The 19,845-nt window shown below is 38.1% G+C and overlaps 1 protein-coding gene and 1 long non-coding RNA gene across 3 annotated transcripts; both read left to right on the top strand.

Moving 5' to 3' along the window:
* Window positions 1-3,950: 3,950 nt before the first annotated feature.
* LOC110744315 (reticulon-like protein B17) lies at window positions 3,951-6,528 on the top strand. 2 transcript variants are annotated; one of them, XM_021944291.2, is made up of 8 exons: window positions 3,952-4,710; window positions 4,791-4,941; window positions 5,031-5,105; window positions 5,203-5,344; window positions 5,440-5,509; window positions 5,625-5,690; window positions 5,780-5,902; window positions 6,211-6,528. In XM_021944291.2, the coding sequence occupies exons 1-8, from the start codon at window positions 4,191-4,193 to the stop codon at window positions 6,396-6,398; spliced, it is 1,335 nt and encodes a 444-aa protein (XP_021799983.1). In that variant the 5' UTR covers window positions 3,952-4,190; the 3' UTR covers window positions 6,399-6,528. The 2 variants fall into 2 exon arrangements, with proteins under 2 accessions (XP_088106158.1, XP_021799983.1); XM_088250032.1 differs by lacking the exon at window positions 5,031-5,105 and having other exon boundaries at window positions 3,951-4,710.
* Window positions 6,529-12,212: 5,684 nt separating this feature from the next.
* On the top strand, window positions 12,213-14,460 carry LOC148295778 (uncharacterized). The gene is made up of 3 exons (XR_015834818.1): window positions 12,213-12,707; window positions 13,785-13,824; window positions 14,109-14,460. It is a non-coding gene; the product is annotated as an uncharacterized LOC148295778 (long non-coding RNA).
* Window positions 14,461-19,845: the final 5,385 nt, after the last annotated feature.

Below are 19,845 nucleotides of genomic sequence, written 5' to 3' on the forward strand. Positions count from 1 at the left end.
GTTGTAAGCCCTTGAAGTTGCTGGTCATGCTGACCTCAGCATGTGCTGGTTGGATGCTTGGTCATGGTGAGCTAGGTATGAGCTATCATTTCTGGTTGGAAGCTTGGTCATGGTGACATGAAGATGAGCTAGGGCTGCTGGTGGGATCTATTGGTGAAGTGCATCAACCAATTCAAGATTTTCTAATACAAGTGCATCACCCAATTTAGATTTTCTAATACAAGTGCATCAACCATTTCAGATTTTATAAAACAAGTGTTGTATGCATTAGCCATATTGAATTCAGATTTTCACTTCCCCTAGGCCTATAAATAGGGAAGTTCTCTAAGCTTGTAAACACACCCCAAGGGGGGGAGCTCTCAAACACTTCTCTAGAGCTCCCTTCCCTTCTCTCCCTCAAATTCTCTTAATTTTGCTTTCTAGTTCTCAATTCTAGCTTTCTTTAATGTTTTCTTAGTTGTAATTTATTTTTCTTGTAATGTAAATTCTTTTCTTAAGTTTTCAAGTTGAATTAGTTTCCAAGTTTCAATTATGGTTTTTGTTCTTATTCATTATGCTTATAAGTTAATATGCTAGTTTGAATGATTGATCACCATTTAGGCTTGCATGTTAGCTATCTTGGTTTGAATTAAGAGTATACACCATGCTTTAATTCGAATTGAACTATGAATAGGAAGAGTATGTATGGACATTCGACAACAGGGATTAGATACATACTTGGTTGTTTAAATTGTTCTTCTATGCTTAATGGGTTCCTAATGCTTAATTTTAGGTTAGACAACAAATGATCAAATTAGGGAATTAGGAACACAAGGTTATGACCACACACCATGGCTTAATCATACTTTAGCTAGAATCAATCCATTAATCTAAATTGAACTTGGGAACTTATTTGCTTGAGTTACTTTCTTATTTTCTCCCTTCTTTCATGTTCTTTGTTTTTGTTTATGTTTTGTGTAGGAAAACTGAATTGGATCATTCAATCACCAATCCTCGTGGGATCGACCTCGCACTTACATATGCTATACTACCAAACGGCTCGTGCACTTGCGAGTATCACAAGTTGAGGATGCAGCTTAATCCATTTTGGTGCAGCTGAAATCTACACAACAGGTACCCCCATCGGTACCCTAGGGTTCCTCCTATTCACTATCGTCACCCTCGGCTGGGGAATTGGCTCAGAAGACTCCCCACGACCGGAGGTGGAGGCCTCCGGACGGTGACTAGAAGATGCCTCCGGCATCCGAGCGTCCCCCATTTGAGGCTCGGAGTGCAGGCCTGAACCAGCTTGCCTACCGTCGCTATACACGACCCTCAACGGCTGGGGCTGACTAGTCATGAGCCCCTTGCCGATCCCATGGGTGGGCGCAGGTCTAAACCTCTCGCCTACCACTTCCACCTCGGAGCCACTATCTCTCTCGGTATCCTGGCCCGACTCATCACTCTCGGTACCCTTTTGTTTGTTAGGAGACTCTCCATCGTAAGTGTTGGGCTCGCTCTCGAACCCAGACTCGCTATCAGACATCTACAAAAAGCAACGAAAGGAAACTAAGGGCCATTCCGAGGACTATCCTACCGATGCCTACGTCTCTACCTATGGCAACTAGACTACCGAACCACACCCCACTTGCATAAAGTTCTAAGTCTAGTTCAAACCAAGGAAGGACGTACGCGTAACGAAAGAAAAGGAAATATAAAGTTACCGAACGGTACCTTAGGTGGACTGAAGTGTAAGGATGAAAATCGCTCTGGCCACCGTTCGCTCTCGCCGGAAATCGCCTTGCATTCCGAATGATCTCGCCGGAAATCACCTCTGTTGCCGTTTGCTCTCATCAGAAATCGCTTTGACAGAGCTCTCGCCTCACTCACAAATGCAAAAGTGAATTTCTCCTCAGAAACCACTTCTATTTATATGGCGAAAGTTGCAACGGTACGCCTCGAAAAACCAAACGACGCATTAATGGCGCCGCTCCGCGTGATTAGACACACCACGTGTCACACAGTGAGTGGAACCTCTGACAGCACGCTGGGAACAGAAGACGAAGCGTCACTCTGTCCCATCACTCCCCCTCCTAGTGCGTAGATCGCGAAAGAATAACCAAACTTGCCCAAGTTAATAGGCAATCGGCAAGACTCCTCGGAACCCCTTCGACGCGCCAAGTGCTACCGAACGGTAGTCCTCAAAGTGGCGACTCTTGAGCTCCTGGGCAAGTTTCTGAATGAATCGGCATTGGGACAAGGGCCCAGCGCGCCTCCTTCTCAAACTACCGAACGATAGAGCTACCTTGCGGCCACCGAAGAACAAACAAGTCCCCAACCGAGAAATCTCGACTGAGAACTTGGGGGACTCCTGTTTATACCCAAAATAAATAGCCAATGAGAACGAGACACGTGGAGGAAATCGAGCCTGGTCAGGGACGCCCTCGGCACCCTACCTACCGATCGATCCATTAGGGCAACACACTCTTCTGGGAAACGTGGCATGCTCCCAAGCGACGTCCACAGTCCCACATCGAAATTATCAACAAAGTGCACACCTCCCAAGGCCTATAAAAGAGGCCAACTACCCCAAAACAGAGGTAATCAGAACTTACGGCATACAAGCTTATTGATCTGTTAGTTGAACTTTCTAATCCCGAACTTACTTAAGCATCGGAGAGCCTTCGGTCGGTACCGCACCGGTGCCCAAGGTTTTACCGAGCGTTTGCTACTTTTGTAGATTGCTCTCTATACCGAGATCAAAAGGATACCGAAGGCGTAAAATTACTAAGTTGACCATTAAAGCATGTGAACCAGTTTTTGGCGTCAACAACGTTGGTAAAAGAACATAATACTTTTTTTTCCCCTTTTCTTCACTTACCTGATCCCCGAGTTAACATGTGATTAAGTTGGAGATATATTCAGTACTGGACCCATTAGTAGTGACTCATGGTATGTCTCTATGAAATTTTGACACGGTATATCATAACAGACTAATTGATTGGGCTTGAATTATTATGTCTTTACTTGCCTTACCTTGCCTAAATTATTGGGCCTTTACTGAGTACATCCTATTCACATATTGTGCTCAATTTACTAAGCTTGAGCTACCCTTAAAAAAGATCAAAGACCGATGAGAAATTTTAGGATATTTTTCAAGATTATAGGATCGTTGGGGGTTTTCCAAGTAAAAATCTGGTGTACTTTTTTTTTTTTTTCTTTGCTTGATTGATTTTGGGCTAAAATCTAATTGGATTAATTTCGTAAAATTTTGAAATAAAGTCTATTCAATAGCCACAATTGGCATGTTGTGGCTAGGGAAACTGTAGTGATTAGAGGATGGTGAAACCATATATAAAAAAAAAACAATTTATATATATTTATAGACATACATTATTTTTAAATATATTCGATTATGAGGCCCATTCTACCATATATTTCATTGATATGAGCAGTCTCATTTTCAATTTTCTTTTAAATACAAGCTATAGTCTAAACTCTGAGGAAAAATGGGGTTCTCTTACACACACACAACTAAGTGTCATGGGTGTTCGAACCTAAGATTACTAATTTACAAGTTAAAGCCCTTTTTTTACTCTCTAATTTTCATTTCTTTATTTATAGGCTTCAAAAAAAATTAGACAAATCATAAACTATTAATACATTTAATTGCAATGAAAAAAATAAGGGAGACATCAAAACACATTAAAATGACTACCACATAATTAAATGGTTAAATGATTTTCGATTTTGTAGATTTTTTTGCAAATGATACTTGAAAATATAATGCAAAGTGTGTGAGCCCTAGACAGATGTCAGTCAACAGACCCCCTAATTTATTTGCATAGGGATTGACCAAATAATAATGTATGGGAGTGAAGCCGACCACAAACAGTGCCGAACAAACGGCACGTTAATTTCTTACCGTTGAGCTCACGGCCCCACTATCCCCGCCGTTAAAATTCAAATATAGTGCTCTGATTCCCCTAACGGCTACATCAGAGACCTCACACATTTTCAAGAACCAAGAACAGACCCTTCCCAAAACCGAAAATCTTTTCCTAAATCTCTTAATTAAAACCCAGAGATCTTGCACTTTGAATCAAGACCCATAAAATCTTTGACCCAAGAAACTGATATCTTTCATTAACAACCCACAAAATCCTTGGCAAAATCTGATCGTATAAATAAAACCCACCAATCTCAATCTCATGGATTCGACAGCAGCAGCAACACCTCCTTATCATCATCATTCTCGTTCGGAACCACCGTCCAGGACGAAATCAGCCTCACGGCTTGCCCAAAGCGGACAAATTCCTCATCTCTCTCTTGGCCTCATAACATCATCACCCAAGAGAACTCCGTCCCCTACCGCTCACTCTATCAGATCTTCCGATTCCCTCCCTCTCCGCGAGCTTCTCCTTCTTTCACCTTCAACTCTCCGAAAAAGGTCCAAGACCCGTCTCACGGATCGACTAGAAATGGCTGATGAGCCCGTGGTCGAGGCCGCAGGGCCACGCCGGAGGTGCAAAAGCAGAGGTGCCCAGATGGGCTTATTGGGCTGTGCCTCGCCGAGGAACACTCGAAGGTCGCGGAGGCGGTCAGAGACTGAGATTCGAGAAGATAAAGATTCGGGTTTGGTGGAAGAGATTGCAAAGCCAAGGAAAAGGCGGTCGAAGAAGGAAAAGCTGAGCTTGGTCCTTTCTTTGCCCTCCCCAAGCGCATCATCAAGTAAGTCCCAATTGCTCTCTTTTCTTTCACTCTTTGATCTTTTCAATTCCTTGGGTTTTTATGATTTCATTTGTTGATAGTCGATGATGAGTACTGTGGTAGCCTGGATCGAATCGGGCAGCTAATGAATGATCTGCTTATGTGGAGAGACGTAGCAAGGTCAAGCCTTTGGTTTGGTGTGGGGTCTCTTTTCTTCTTGTCCTCTTGCTTTGCCAGAGGAATCAACTTTAGGTGACTACTTCTCTCTTTCAAATTTCCCTGATTTCCTTATTTTAATGGTAGAATCAAGCATGTAATTGTATCCAATTCAATTCTTTCAGCATTTTCTCAGCGATTTCCCAACTAGGACTTTTGTTTTTGGGTGCTTCATTTGTCTCCAACTCAATCTGTCAAAGGTGCAATTTTCACTTACTTTTTGTATTACTTTCGAGTTCCGCCCATCTTTCTCTGTTGGCTAAGCTTTGCCAATGATCTTTTTATTTAAATTCACAGAAATGGTGTTGAGAAGAAGCTTGATTTCATGCTCAAAGAAAGTGACATTCTTGGTGTAGCCAAAATGATACTTCCTGCTACAAATCTTGCCATATCGAAGACCAGAGCGCTTTTCTCGGGAGAGCCATCCATGACCCTCAAGGTAATCACAAAACAAATTCTGGTTGTTGATGGATTAAGACAGTGTTTGGTATTGATTGCATGATTAGTAAAGTGAGCTCAATTTTCTGGTTACAGGTAGCTCCATTCTTTCTTCTGGGAGCAGAGTATGGGCATCTTATAACACTTTGGAGGCTCTGTATGCTTGGTATAAGACTTCATTCCCATCTGCCAATCAATGAACCAATTTTTTTCTTCTTCTGTTGTTTTAAATCTTTAATGGGAGTATATGCTGCTAACTAATTGTGTAAAATTATGGCTAGCTTTTTTTATCAGCTTCACAATCCCAAAACTGTACTCATGGTACTCCATCCAAATGAACCAAAAAGGTATTTAGAATCCACCAATGTACTTGATGTCTATAAAGTCTGCCTTTATATTCATCCCGCACTAAACGAAGTCTAATTTCGATATGCAGTTGACTGCTTGAAATGGTGGGTGTTGGAAGCATGGGGAGCTTGCTCACACAAAAAGATTGTAGCAGCATCAGCAGCCACAGCTTTTTGGAATCTGTCTTCTGTGAGAACCCGTATTTTCACAGGTAATTTTATTGCATTGCAGGACATTTCGTCCCTGGAACAACATGTGGAAACCTGTTTAAATTAGGATCAACTTACAAAGATATTCGTAACGAAAGCGCTCTTAGTTTTCCTTTAATTTTGTGGCATTTTGAAATCTGTCTAACTCATATTTTGCTGACTAGTGATTTAAATAGATCAATGCGCAGATTAATGTAAAGGATACAATTACTTCTCTGAGATTCTTATCGCTTCTATTTGCAATCTTGTAGGATCATTTCCTTGTCCTGAAGATTATTATGCGAAATGATGTTTTTTTTTACCTTTGCAGCATTTATATCTCTTGTAATTCTTCGTTACTGCCGGCAACATATGGTGCAACCGATGGAGAATGGGGAAGCAGAAGTGGAGCAGGAGCAGCAGCAGGCATTGGCGGTGGCGGTGGCAGAACCGGAAGCAGAAGGAAAACAAGAGCAGGAACAGGCATTAGTAGTGGCCGAAGTAGCAAGCAAGCAGTAGTTGTAGTTTCAATTTTTCCATCATCCATTCTAACACTAATGTGTTTGTACCTGATCCAGTGATGTGACTGATCCATTGACCATGTTCAACATGTACAAATAAAAATGGTTTCCAAATTATTTTTTCGGAATGCCCTCATCAGCGGTGGCAATTGCTTATATATATATATAAGCCTGGAAGCTAAATTGCTTTTACATGATCCTCAGTCGCACCAAGCCACTGATTCCGAAATCAAAATGATCGATTCTTATCAGTGCGGTGATACTTATAGTGAGAGATTCATTTTACTCAACTGATACGTGCCTTTTGATTTCCAAATTCCACTTTATTTTATAATGATTAAGCATTAGGTGGCTATACCTATACGTGCCTTTGATTGACTAACTATACATTTGATTCGACACTTGTGTTCAAAATTGTAAATGTTTAAACATATATATACACACATTTTGCTGTAAATTAATGCTCACATTACCTCAAGATCTAATTTACTACAGCCAGAAGTAATGCGAGCATGGTATATGAATATTTTCATGCTAAGTTATTTTTAAAAAACTTCTTGAGTTATTTGTTTCTTTTGATTTTTAATGAAAATATTGGGCATATACAAAATACATTAGAGGTGCAGGATTTCTTATCCTGCTTCTCCCCTTTTTGATTTTTAATGAAAATATTGGCAATATCACAATGCAGCCATAATCAAGTAATTAATCAAATTAATTAACAATGTTAGCAGAATTGTAGATCGATGGGCATAGACATAAGCGTTGTTCTATATCAGATTTTCCAATTAACACAAATATTAGAGTATCTAGACAGCTTGAATCTAGCTTAGCATAACCAAGTTGAAAAATGGTTCTATAAAGTATCAGGCTGCCGGATCTCTCCTGTTCAAAGAGGGATCTTAATAAAATTAGAACTCACAAACTAAGAACGAATTGAGGATGGTTACATTCATATTTTCTGAGCATAGATATATTATACAGAAAGAAAAGCTGGCCAAAGAGAACTATATAAAAAGATATTTATTTAATTAAAAAATGAGGGTATATATATATATATATATATACCTATTACCCAAAGCAGTGTGTAACTTAACAATGGTTTCTTCCTCCTCAGCAGTGATGTTCCCTCTCTTCAAGTCAGTCCTCAGATAATTTATCCACCTCAGTCTGCAACTCTTCCCACACCTCAGCAATCCTTCAAATCACACACAAACACATTGATTTGTGTATATATATATATAATATTTTGATCTGCATTCTTGGGTAAAGATCTCCAAGAGCCTTTCTCCATGAAGTTCAATGCATATCTACAATCGCCTTGTATTTGATTGGCTCCTGACCTGTAAAATTGTTGGTCATCTTTTGATTGGCTCCATGAAGTTCAATGGTACAGTCCTACAATCGCCTTGTCATTGTATGGTGGACATTCAAGGGGGAGTGTTATAAATCCATACGTTATGGGTTTATAGGTTATGGATGCCCCCAATAATAGCCACTATTAACCTATCATAATACTCATCATTATATATTTGTAGCATACCAATTATGGGTGGGCGGTAAATGAATTAGGCCTCTCTACCCCTATAAATAGTGGCACCAAATATGAATGGAATACAAGTTGATTTGATCAAATTATAATGTCTCTTTCTTCCTCTTATTCTGACCAATAAGATCATTTCCAAATATTTTTTTTATTAAGCCCCTTGCATGGACTGTACCATATGGGAAACATAAAATATTATAAAAAAATATTCTTACAAATAATATGGCTAATTCATTTCATCTTGTGACATGATTGATCATAAATAAAACTTTACAAGAGTTTGTTTAGGCCTAAAATTATCATATAAGCCGAAAGTGTGGTTTTCTATAAAATTTATTAAGTTTGCATGATGCATTTTAATTTTTTTTTTAATGAACAAGTTCCAATGCAAAGAGCTTGTAGCTCAAATGGTTACGAGTAATTACCCTGTACTAGAGGTATTGGGTTCAAATCCCCCTTCACAAATATCTTTTAAATAGAAATGAAATATACAAAGTATCCAAGCAGTCAACGCTAGTCATGGCGGGTTGTTTAAATTTAGGATAAGCGACATTTTAGCCCAACAGGTTTGGGGTCATTATTAACATGGGCCACGAGGTTTTAATTTAATCACTTCTTACCCTAATGTATTAAAATTCGACCAATTTACACTCTTTGTTAGTTTCACCGTTTGGTCTTTAGTTAAATTAATGATATGCAATTGATGTGTCAAAAAATCAATATAAAATTATTTAAAAATAATATTCTTAAAACAAAAAGACTTCCCAAAGTCCCACCCACCCTATGTCTCCTCTCTCCCTTTAAATGAACTTACACCCTGAACTGACATATCAATCAATTTAGCACATGAATTAATTTATATGGCCAGTTTCACACTTACCGCTATAATTGAGGCAATTTTATCCAAATTGCAGTCAATAATTACACATAAGTCACACATGTGACATAATTCGATGGCAATTTGGTCCTCCTCACCCTAGCCGCCCCTTCCTCTCAATCACCATCGGAGCCACTTACTTAACTCTTCGTCCATTATTTTTGGCAAGATCACCCAAATAAGAAAATACTCTTGTTTTTTTTTTTCTTCAGATTAAGCTCATCCCAGTCCATTTTGATTTGCTAGCTTTCAAGCTTTCTTCTTTATTAAAAACCCATAATTTGTTCTTTTCTTCTTTATTTCAAATTTAACTCCAATCAACAATTTAATTTGGCTAGGTTTTACGAGATCAGTTTCTCATGCTTCAGCTTGCCCACCCAATTGTACACCCCCCAAAAATGCATCGTCGTCCAACCGCAGCAATAAAAAGCTCATCCTGATCTCCCTTCTCTCCGTCGCTCTCATTCTCACCTTTACCGTCACCGTCGTTCTCCTCTTGAGCGTCCGCTCCAAGGCCTTCCCCAATTATCAGGCAACCACCTCAAGGCCACCAAGGCCATCTCCAATATACCTAACTGGTTTGGGTCGTGGGGGGAGAGAGAGAGAGATAAAAAAAAAAAAGGGAGAATGGGTCGCGGTGTCAGTTTGCAAGTTGGGGCTCGGACATGGGTTGCGGTTAAATTATTGGTTCGAATATGTAACTTATTTGTAGAACTAATTAATTGTATTTATTGGTCAAGAATACGATACTCTCTGCTATTACCATATATAAATTATTGTAATAACTAAGAAAAACATTTACTTCTCCAAACCCTAACTCTCCCCTAGCTGTGAGAAACTACGTAAAAGCAAGAGATGCTGCTCTTGGATTTCTCAAGTGGTGTGATAAGTTTGACTCAACCTGACCTACTAGGCCAATACAAGTGATCGGTTCATAATTGTATATTATTTCTTACCCTTCTAGCTTATGATTTGGTTATGTTTTTGAGTTAAACTTGTGCTTTTAATCCTTTTTGTGTTTATCTTTCAGTTAATTGAGCTTTAGGTAACAATGATGGCTTTGGAGAACATAATTCATGCAATTCAAGCATGTTAAGGCCTAATTTGGATGAATTGATGAAGAGCTTAAAGACAAATTCATTATGGCTACAGCCCCCTGCCAGTCCAGTTCCGTAGGTCATATTGCAAGCTTTGTTTCAGCAACCTACATAGCTCGGATGAGGCCACATTCTTCATGAAAGTTGCTCCAATTGGTGTGTACTATAACATATCCAAAAGTCAGCCCCATTGGATAAATCTGGAGTCCGTTACCTAGCAAACACAGAACCATGCTCAGGATGGATCTTATCAGCGCGGAAAATGAGTTAGCAATTTGTTTCGGCCTTAACTTCTTCCTCCGACCTTGGATTGGCCCAAATAACATATGGCTGGAAAGAAGACATTCTGAACTTCAATTTAGAGTGCTTAAAGTCCTAATTTGATTAAGAGAAGCCCAAGTTGTAAGCCCTTGAAGTTGCTGGTCATGCTGACCTCAGCATGTGCTGGTTGGATGCTTGGTCATGGTGAGCTAGGTATGAGCTATCATTTCTGGTTGGAAGCTTGGTCATGGTGACATGAAGATGAGCTAGGGCTGCTGGTGGGATTTAGTGGTGAAGTGCATCAACCAATTCAAGATTTTCTAATACAAGTGCATCACCCATTTCAGATTTTCTAATACAAGTGCATCAACCATTTCAGATTTTATAATTCAAGTGTTGTATGCATTAGTCTTATTGAATTCTGATTTTCACTTCCCCTAGGCCTATAAATAGGGAAGTTCTCTAAGCTTGTAATAACACCCCAAGGGGGGGGAGCTCTCAAACACTTCTCTAGAGCTCCCTTCCCTTCTCTCCCTCAAATTCTCTTAGTTTCCCTTTGTAGTTCTCAATTGTTGTAATAAGATCATTCTATTAAATTTTCTTTGTACTAAATATCAAACACTTTTCCTTTCTCTTCTTCTAATTCTCTAAAGCTTTCAAACACATGTTCTTCCAAAATCCTCAAAGTTCTCAAACATCTCTCTACTTCCCTTCTCTTCCAAAAGTCTCCATGTCTCAAACACTTCACAAACACATTTCTCTTCCTTCCCTAAGTTCTCAAATTCTCCAAGTTCACAAACATCCTCCAAGTTCTCAACCACTCTCTTCCAAATTCTCAAAGTTCCTAAACACTCTCTTCCAAAATCCACAAAGCTCTCAAAACACCTCTCTACTTTCTTCTCCAAATCCTCCAAGTTCTCAAACACTCTCTTCCAAATTCCCCATGTCTTAAACACATTCCCTTCCAAAATCCTCAAAGCTCTCAAACACATGTTCTTCCAAAATTCTCTAAAGTTCCCAAACACTTTCTTCTCCCTCCTCAAAGTTCTCAAACACTTCCTTTCTTCCTCAAAGTTCTCTTAGTTTCCTTAATGTTTTCTTAGTTGTAATTTATTTTTCTTTGTTATGTAAATTCTTTTCTTAAGTTTTCAAGTTGAATTAGTTTCCAAGTTTCAATTATGGTTTTTGTTCTTATTCATTATGCTTATAAGTTAATATGCTAGTTTGAATGATTGATCACCATTTAGGCTTGCATGTTAGCTATCTTGGTTTGAATTAAGAGTATACACCATGCTTTAATTCGAATTGAACTATGAATAGGAAGAGTATGTATGGACATTCGACAACAGGGATTAGATACATACTTGGTTGTTTAAAATGTTCTTCTATGCTTAATGGGTTCCTAATGCTTAATTTTAGGTTAGACAACAAATGATCAAATTAGGGAATTAGGAACACAAGGTTATGACCACACACCATGGCTTAATCATACTTTAGCTAGAATCAATCCATTAATCTAAATTGAACTTGGGAACTTATTTGCTTGAGTTACTTATTTCTTTCTTCCTTGTTTTATGTTCTTTGTTTTTGTTTCTATTTTGTGTAGGGAAACTAAATTGGATCATTCAATCACCAATCCCTGTGGAATCGACCTCGCACTTACATATGCTATACTACCAACGGTTCGTGCACTTGCAAGTATCACAAGTTGAGGATGCAGCTTAATCCATTTTGGTGGAGCTAAATCTACGCAACAACAAGCTTAAGTGCCTATATATATATATATATATGCCTTGTTGATTGCACAAGTTGTATGGCCAATGATTTTTTAACGTGGGTTTGGCACTACTACAAAAATGGAAAACTACGACACTTATTTAACGACGGTAAAACTAAAAAGCGTCGTGTTTTTAAAAACCACAAAAAACCACGACGGGTCCATCTAAAACCGTCGTGTTTTAATAGGCCCTCATAAAAATTACGACGGTTCGTTATTAAAAACGGTCGTGCTTTAAAACGCGGCGGACAAATAATTCACTTAAGTTTCACTTCAGTTTAGAAACCCTCTATCTCAAACCCGTCTCTCACGACCTTTAGAAACCCTCTCTCTCTCAACTCCCTTTCTCATCACTGAAACACCATCTCCATCGCGCCGTCTAGGTCACTAAGTTTGCCATCCAGGTTCCAGATCTCGGCATCCAGCCCAATCCTAAGGTCGTCATATCCCTTGAGTCCAGGTTACCGAAGTCGCCAAAAGTATCGCCCTCACGATCTTCACGAGGACACCTCCACAATCTTCGCGATCTCCCCTCTCTCGAGCCCACTAGCTCTTCTCTTCCAGGCTTCGCCTTCTCTTTGTCGACCCATTCTCCGGTAAATTTGAGGTTTCGTTTTGGTCTTTATTTGACTTTTGTTTGGGCGATTTCAGAGATTTGCAAGCGACGCTTATCGGTGGTGGTTGCGAGTTGGATCATCGTTGTGTGATCACGATTCTGTTCTTGGGTCCAAGTCTGGCGACGTCGTGTTGTGAGTGTATATGTGCTTCTGTTTTTTTTATTTATATCTATTTATTTTGCTTATTTTTTTAATTGTTTTCTATTTCCTGCCATTTTTGTTTCATAGAGTATGGATCTTCATAGGTTGTAACACAAAATCTGTTGATCTTTTCCTTTTCCCTTTCCCCTTTCTGTTGTTGTTGATTGAGATTTTGGTTTTGATTTTCTGTCTGAAGCTTTTAAAGTCCTGTTTTTTGTGTCTTTGTCTACCTGTCACACTGCATCAATTGCAGCAGAAATAATGGAATTCCCGTGAAAATGCACGGTCATGAATTTGGGAAAGCAAGTTGGATAGGGAGTCTTTTGTTGTGTGTGGGTATGTGCACATGTAGATATAACCTGTTCTCTTATTTGAGTGTTGTTCATTCATGTTCCCTTTGTTTGCTGGTTTCGTTATTAGCAGAAGTCAAATATGATTTCATTTTTGGGGACCTTATCTGTAAGCTCTCTCTCTCTCTCCCTATTTTTCTGTCTTTAGATTCATTTTCAAGTACTCAGTTTGCATTCCAGAACCCACTTTCTTTGTTGGGTATTTTTGTTTTCACTTTTCTGCTGCTTGTTAAAAACAGAAGTTCGAATTTTTTTATAAAAAATGAGAAAAATGGTATCATATTATGGTACTATGGTACACTTGAATTGCATTCGGAAACCCACTCTCATTTTTGGGTATTTTTGTTTTCACTTTTCTGCTGCTTGTTAACAACCAAAATAAAAAATAAAAGAAGAAGAAGATAAAAGTGAGATATATCATATTATGGTTACTATGGTACACTTGAACTGAACCTAGCACATTAATTTTGGATTTCTTTAGCTTAATTGTCTATCTGAGATAGCTTTCTTTCATATCTTTTTCACAGTTCATAGCCGATCATTGTGGTACTTTGAATATGTCTTAGCCTTTTTCTGTGCAAGTTTTTCTTATTTATCCTGGTCCTCCTTTTCTTCTCAAAGTACATTGCTTTTTTCTTTTCCTTTTGTTTGCCTTCTGTTTAGTGCTTATGGCCTTGAATGAAGTTCTACTTAATGTTTGGCACATCTCCAATTGTAGGGTTAAATTACTTTTTGGGTGGGACATCACGAAATTACAGGTATAACTTATGTGATCTATTTTGGGTTTTTGTTTTGTTAACTGATCATTCTTGTTTTATGTATAGTATAGATTTCTACTGTTCAATCAACAAAGTTTAGATGATAAAGCATTAACCTTAAAACTAGGACTAAGATTAGATGATAATACTAACCTTCTTCATTTGTTCAATTTGGGAAAATTCAAGGCCTGCTAACAAGGTTGGGCATGTTTAAATTGTTTTATTATTATTTTGGCTTGTGTAATCTTAGCCTTTTTTTCTTTGTCATTTTGATTTATTTACAGGGATGATTGAGTAGACTTCAATTGTGCATCAATTGTATGTTTGGATGAGAGGAAGGCTTGGATGAGGAGTACTAGATGTAGGTCTTGTTAGGAGAAAATTGTACTAAAGAAGCTACTCATAGTGGTAAAAGTTGAAGAAATGCAGAGGAAAATTGGTGATGATGAATGTATAGCTCTGTATACATATGGAGAACTTGACTTGAAGGATAATTAGGTATAGGAATTTTGGTGTATTATTATAATTAGGCTTGCAGCTAGCTGCCTTAGAGTACTTTCATTTTTTAGATTTTATTTTGTTCTACTGTACTCTTGATATTCTGTTTACGAAATAAACAATTTTTGAGTATATATATGTATGGCGTGTGTAATAGCATATTTGAGTATATATTTCTGATACCATTTGAAACAAGAAAAAAAAACTAAAATGTAAAATTACGTCCGTTTTATAGTTAATAACCGTCGTCTTAGAGTTAATAAATGACAATATTTCAAGAAACCGTTGTCTTTACATATAATAGACGACGGTTCTGTTAAAAACCGTCGTCTATTATATGTAAAGACGACGGTTAATTACCGTCGTAGTTTGACATTCAAAAAGACGACAGTCGATTTAACGACGGTTTGAAAAAAAAAAAGACGACGGTGTTTTCCCGTCGTCTATTTCAATTTTTGTAGTAGTGTGGATTTGACTGTATCGTAATTTAAATAATTTTGTATACCATTTGATTGTAACTGATTTTTGTTAGTGTTGAGGTCCAAAAAATCCATGGTTGGGCCCGAATAAATTCATAGCCCAAAACAATATATTATTGAAAAAAGACCCGGTTTGGAGTACACAAAAGTCTACAATGCACAAGCCATACCCTGCATGTCATGCCGAATAAAAATCTGTCACGCTAGAAATTGAGATTAAAATCATAAAGATGTATTTAGCTCTACAAATCCATGCCAATTATCCTATCAAGCGATATGCCATGCCAAGCAGGAAATTATTATTTCGCACCCAATCGCACTACAAGCTTAAGTGGGCCCAAGCCACTCAAATGCCCGGGGCTTGCTTGAGTGGGTTGTGGTATGGATGGTAACAAATTGTCATGGGGCCCGTCGACGGGTCAAGAAATGGAAGTCCCGGGCCGCTTGGGGGTCTCGGGACTCAAGCCCATTTTTTTAGGCCCAAACATGGGTAAGCACAAGAGAGAAAATAGCCCATTGTTTCAACTAGAGTAGCCCAACCAAAATAGCTCATTGCTTCAACTAGAGTAGCCCAACCAAAATAGCCCATTGCTCCAATTAGAATAAGCCAACCAAAAAGCCCAACATTTGATAAAGCCATCTCATCCATTAGATAGATCATGTGGTTGTCTTAAAAAGCCCATATAATTAGAATAAAAAAAGCACCACCAGCCTTGGCATTCGGCTGAAAGACAAAATCACGCAGGGGTTTGGGGAATCCACATGTGAAGGGCTGTTGGGAGGCTAAGGAACAAATTCCAAGTGAAGGCATCCAAGAGACCAAGGGATTGTGGCACGCAGGGAAGGATGCCATCCCTTAAACCAGCAGGCGCACCCATTCTCTTTCCTTCATCAGATTTGGCCATGGAAAGAGGAAGAAAGATGAGAAAGAAGATGGGTGAAAATGGAAGCTCTCCTCTGAGGCAGTGTTAAGCTCATAATTTCATACATATACATGCCCTATTTACTTACTTCTTTTGCTTAGTTTCTTAGATTTCTAAGTTATTTGCCTCCCTTTGTGTGTTTTGTAGGCAAATAGAGCAAGAGAGCATAATTCATGCAATTCAAGCATGTTAAGGCCTAATTTGGATGAATGGATGAAGAGCTTAAAAGACAAACTCATTTTGGCTACAGCCCCCTGCCAGTCCAGTTCCGTAGGTCATATTGCAAGCTTTGTTTCAGCAACCTACACAGCTCGGATGAGGCAGCATTCTTCATGAAAGTTGTTCCAATGGGTGTGTACTATAACATATCCAAAATTCAGCCCCATTGGATAACTCTGGAGTCCGTTACCTAGCAAACACAGAACCATGCTCATGATGGATCTTATCAGCGCGGAAAATGAGTTAGCAATTTGTTTCGGCCTTAACTTCTTCCTCCGACCTTGGATTGGCCCAAATAACATATGGCTGGAAAGAAGACATTCGGAACTTCAATTTCGAGTGCTTAAAGTCCTAATTTGATTAAGAGAAGCCCAAGTTGTAAGCCCTTGAAGTTGCTAGTCATGCTGACCTCAGCATGTGCTGGTTGGATGCTTGGTCATGGTGAGCTAGGTATGAGCTATCATTTCTGGTTGGAAGCTTGGTCATGGTGACATGAAGATGAGCTAGGGCTGCTGGTGGGATCTATTGGTGAAGTGCATCAACCAATTCAAGATTTTCTAATACAAGTGCATCACCCAATTTAGATTTTCTAATACAAGTGCATCAACCATTTCAGATTTTATAAAACAAGTGTTGTATGCATTAGCCATATTGAATTCAGATTTTCACTTCCCCTAGGCCTATAAATAGGGAAGTTCTCTAAGCTTGTAAACACACCCCAAGGGGGGGAGCTCTCAAACACTTCTCTAGAGCTCCCCTCCCTTCTCTCCCTCAAATTCTCTTAGTTTTGCTTTCTAGTTCTCAATTCTAGCTTTCTTTAATGTTTTCTTAGTTGTAATTTATTTTTCTTGTTATGTAAATTCTTTTCTTAAGTTTTCAAGTTTAATTAGTTTCCAAGTTTCAATTATGGTTTTTGTTCTTATTCATTATGCTTATAAGTTAATATGCTAGTTTGAATGATTGATCACCATTTAGGCTTGCATGTTAGCTATCTTGGTTTGAATTAAGAGTATACACCATGCTTTAATTCAAATTGAACTATGAATAGGAAGAGTATGTATGGACATTCGACAACAGGGATTAGATACATGCTTGGTTGTTTAAATTGTTCTTCTATGCTTAATGGGTTCCTAATGCTTAATTTTAGGTTAGACAACAAATGATCAAATTAGGGAATTAGGAACACAAGGTTATGACCACACACCATGGCTTAATCATACTTTAGCTAGAATCAATCCATTAATCTAATTGAACTTGGGAACTTATTTGCTTGAGTTATTTCTTTTTTTCTTGTTGTATTTATTTCCTTTCTTTTTCATTTCTGTTTTGTGTAGGGAAACTAAATTGGATCATTCAATCACCAATCCCTGTGGAATCGACCTCGCACTTACATACGCTAAACTACCAACGGTTCGTGCACTTGCGAGTATCACAAGTTGAGGATGCAACTGAATCCATTTTGGTGCAGCTGTATCTACGCAACAAGTTTTTGGCGCCGTTGCCGGGGATCGGTAACATTGTTTGATTCTATTTGGCTTTCCTACTTTAATTTTTTTTTTCTTAACAGGACAATTTCAAGTTTTAAAGTTAATGACGTTAATGGACAAGTTGTGTTTGTAGTCCAACAGAAAAGGACAATTGCCCAACAAGCAAGAGAACTGGGTTTAAGTCCTAGCTTACACAACCCATTGGTGCTTGTTGCTTTGAAGCATGGAATTGGACTTGTGTTGATTTTTCCTTTTCATTTTTAGTTTTTTTATTATTTATATTTCGTAATCCTTTAATTCCGTTTCAAGTTTTTGTGTGTGTTTGTTTTAGCAATGTAAATAGCTCAATAAAAATGGAGAGAGATGGCAACTTCAAAGATAGGAAGTGTGGAGTAGTGGGAGAAGTCGCGACCTCCAAATGCATCACGCTCGACCTAATCGCTTCAAGGGGGAGCATTTCAATCCTTTCTCTTTACTTGTTATTATTTTAAATTTCTGTTTCTTTTTTATAAAAATTTAAAAAATAAAATAAATTTAAAATTTTAAAAAGATTTTTCATATGAGCTGACTTACGGTAACTCCAGTGAGTACTTCCGTCAATACAGTGTCTAGGAGTTCTTTAGGCGACACCTTCGGTGTCTAAGAAGTTTGGGTTTTAAGCGGGACCATTGTGACCCCTCCAATCTTCCCGGATCCCCTGGCTGTGTTTTCTGAGGCCCTTAACTGGTCATTCGTGAGTTGCTTATATATTCATTTTTTTTTTCTTTCTAAACCTTCTTCTTAACTTTTCCCCTTATCATTTACATGTTCTCAATCATCTTTACTTTGCTTTAACATTGAGGACAATGCTTCATTTAAGTTTGGGGGTGCTGGAAAGTTTTTAGCTTTTGTGTTTGTGTCTGAAAACGTATTATTTTTTTCTGCTAATGTTTTGAAAGTTTGGTCCACGTTGTGTTCTTCATTTTTTCATGCTGAATCCAACGACATAAAGAACGTTAAATTTGACCAAGTGGTTTGAAAGTTACATGTCAAAACAGATTATATGTTGAAATTGAGCAGAACAGCAATTTGAAACCTCACGTTTTTCTTTTATGTTTCTTTTCTTTGAGTCATTTTCAGTTTTCTTTCCCACACCAATGATAAATCTTGAGTCTAACTTCTGATATGGCTCTTAGGAATTTGATAAGCATTGTGTTAGGTCTGAATCTTATTCTTTTGCTAGCTAAGTCTCACATAATTATGCTTGAGCTTTCTATGCACTTTAGCCATGATTATACAACTCTTGCATGTCTTACCCAATTGTATGCATTTTTGCTTGTGTGATTCACTGGAATGTTAAGTTATAACTAAGATATGATTTAGGCCATCTTTGTTAAGCCTCTTTCTTTTTCCTCCATCAACCCATACAATACATATTCCATTGTAAACCCTTTTGTGCCCAAACACTTAGCCATTTCTTTCTATCACCTTATCATCCATTAAACATCCTACCATCTAGGGGACATGTAGAGTATGATTGTATTTCAGATTGTATTCAAGGCAATAAATGAGCTAAAGAAAAAAAAAAATCAAAAGAAAAAGAGAAAAGAAGTGTGGCCAATGTAGTCACGACCCTAGGGTGATATAAGGAGAAATAAAGGTGATCTAGGGTAAAGAGCCGCAAAATTGGGCCAAATATTATACAAAGTGTGTAAATGTCAAAATCAAATTGTGAAGTGATTCAATTGCAAAATCTGGTGTTGCGAGCTTTTCAATTTATGTGCCTTACATTTCAAATGTCAATGATCTTGTTTATATGACATGCTCTACTTTGTTCCTTAGACTTTGTATTTCAATATCCATTCCTTTTCTAACCATTACATTACATCCATGAGTAAAGTCCTATTGATTTTGGTTTAGCTTGGCAAACTTGTGTTCATTCTTGCAAGAATTCATATCGTTGTTTGAGAAGCATGAGTTGTATCTTCATGGCTATTTCACACACACACATTGAGCATGATTTTTTGTGAGATTGTGGTAGCACTTGAATAATGTTTAGAACTTCCTTAGTGCTTGTTTTGTTCCTTGTTGAGCCATGTCTACGAAGTTAAAATTTCTGTCTGGTTGGAAGGTTAACGTTTTTGTATTTTGTTTTGTTTTGTTTTGCTTAAGGACTAACAAATCTATTAAGTTTTCTAACCATTTTGTTTTGTAGAGTTAGAAAAACGTTTGTGGGTATCGTATCTGTTAAACCCTCAGGAGACACAACTCCTCCTACTAGGGATGCCTAGAGGTTTAAAGGCTTGTTGCATACGCTCAATGCAATCGAGTTACCTACGAAAGTGGTCTAGTTAACTTCTTGTTTTGTTTTTATTTTTTTGTTTTTATTTTTATTTTTATTTTTATTTTTTTTCTTTTGTTTTGCTCGAGGACTAG

This window comes from Prunus avium, chromosome 3, assembly GCF_965620075.1.
Source record: "Prunus avium chromosome 3, drPruAviu1.hap1.1, whole genome shotgun sequence".
Taxonomy (NCBI): Eukaryota; Viridiplantae; Streptophyta; class Magnoliopsida; order Rosales; family Rosaceae; genus Prunus; species Prunus avium.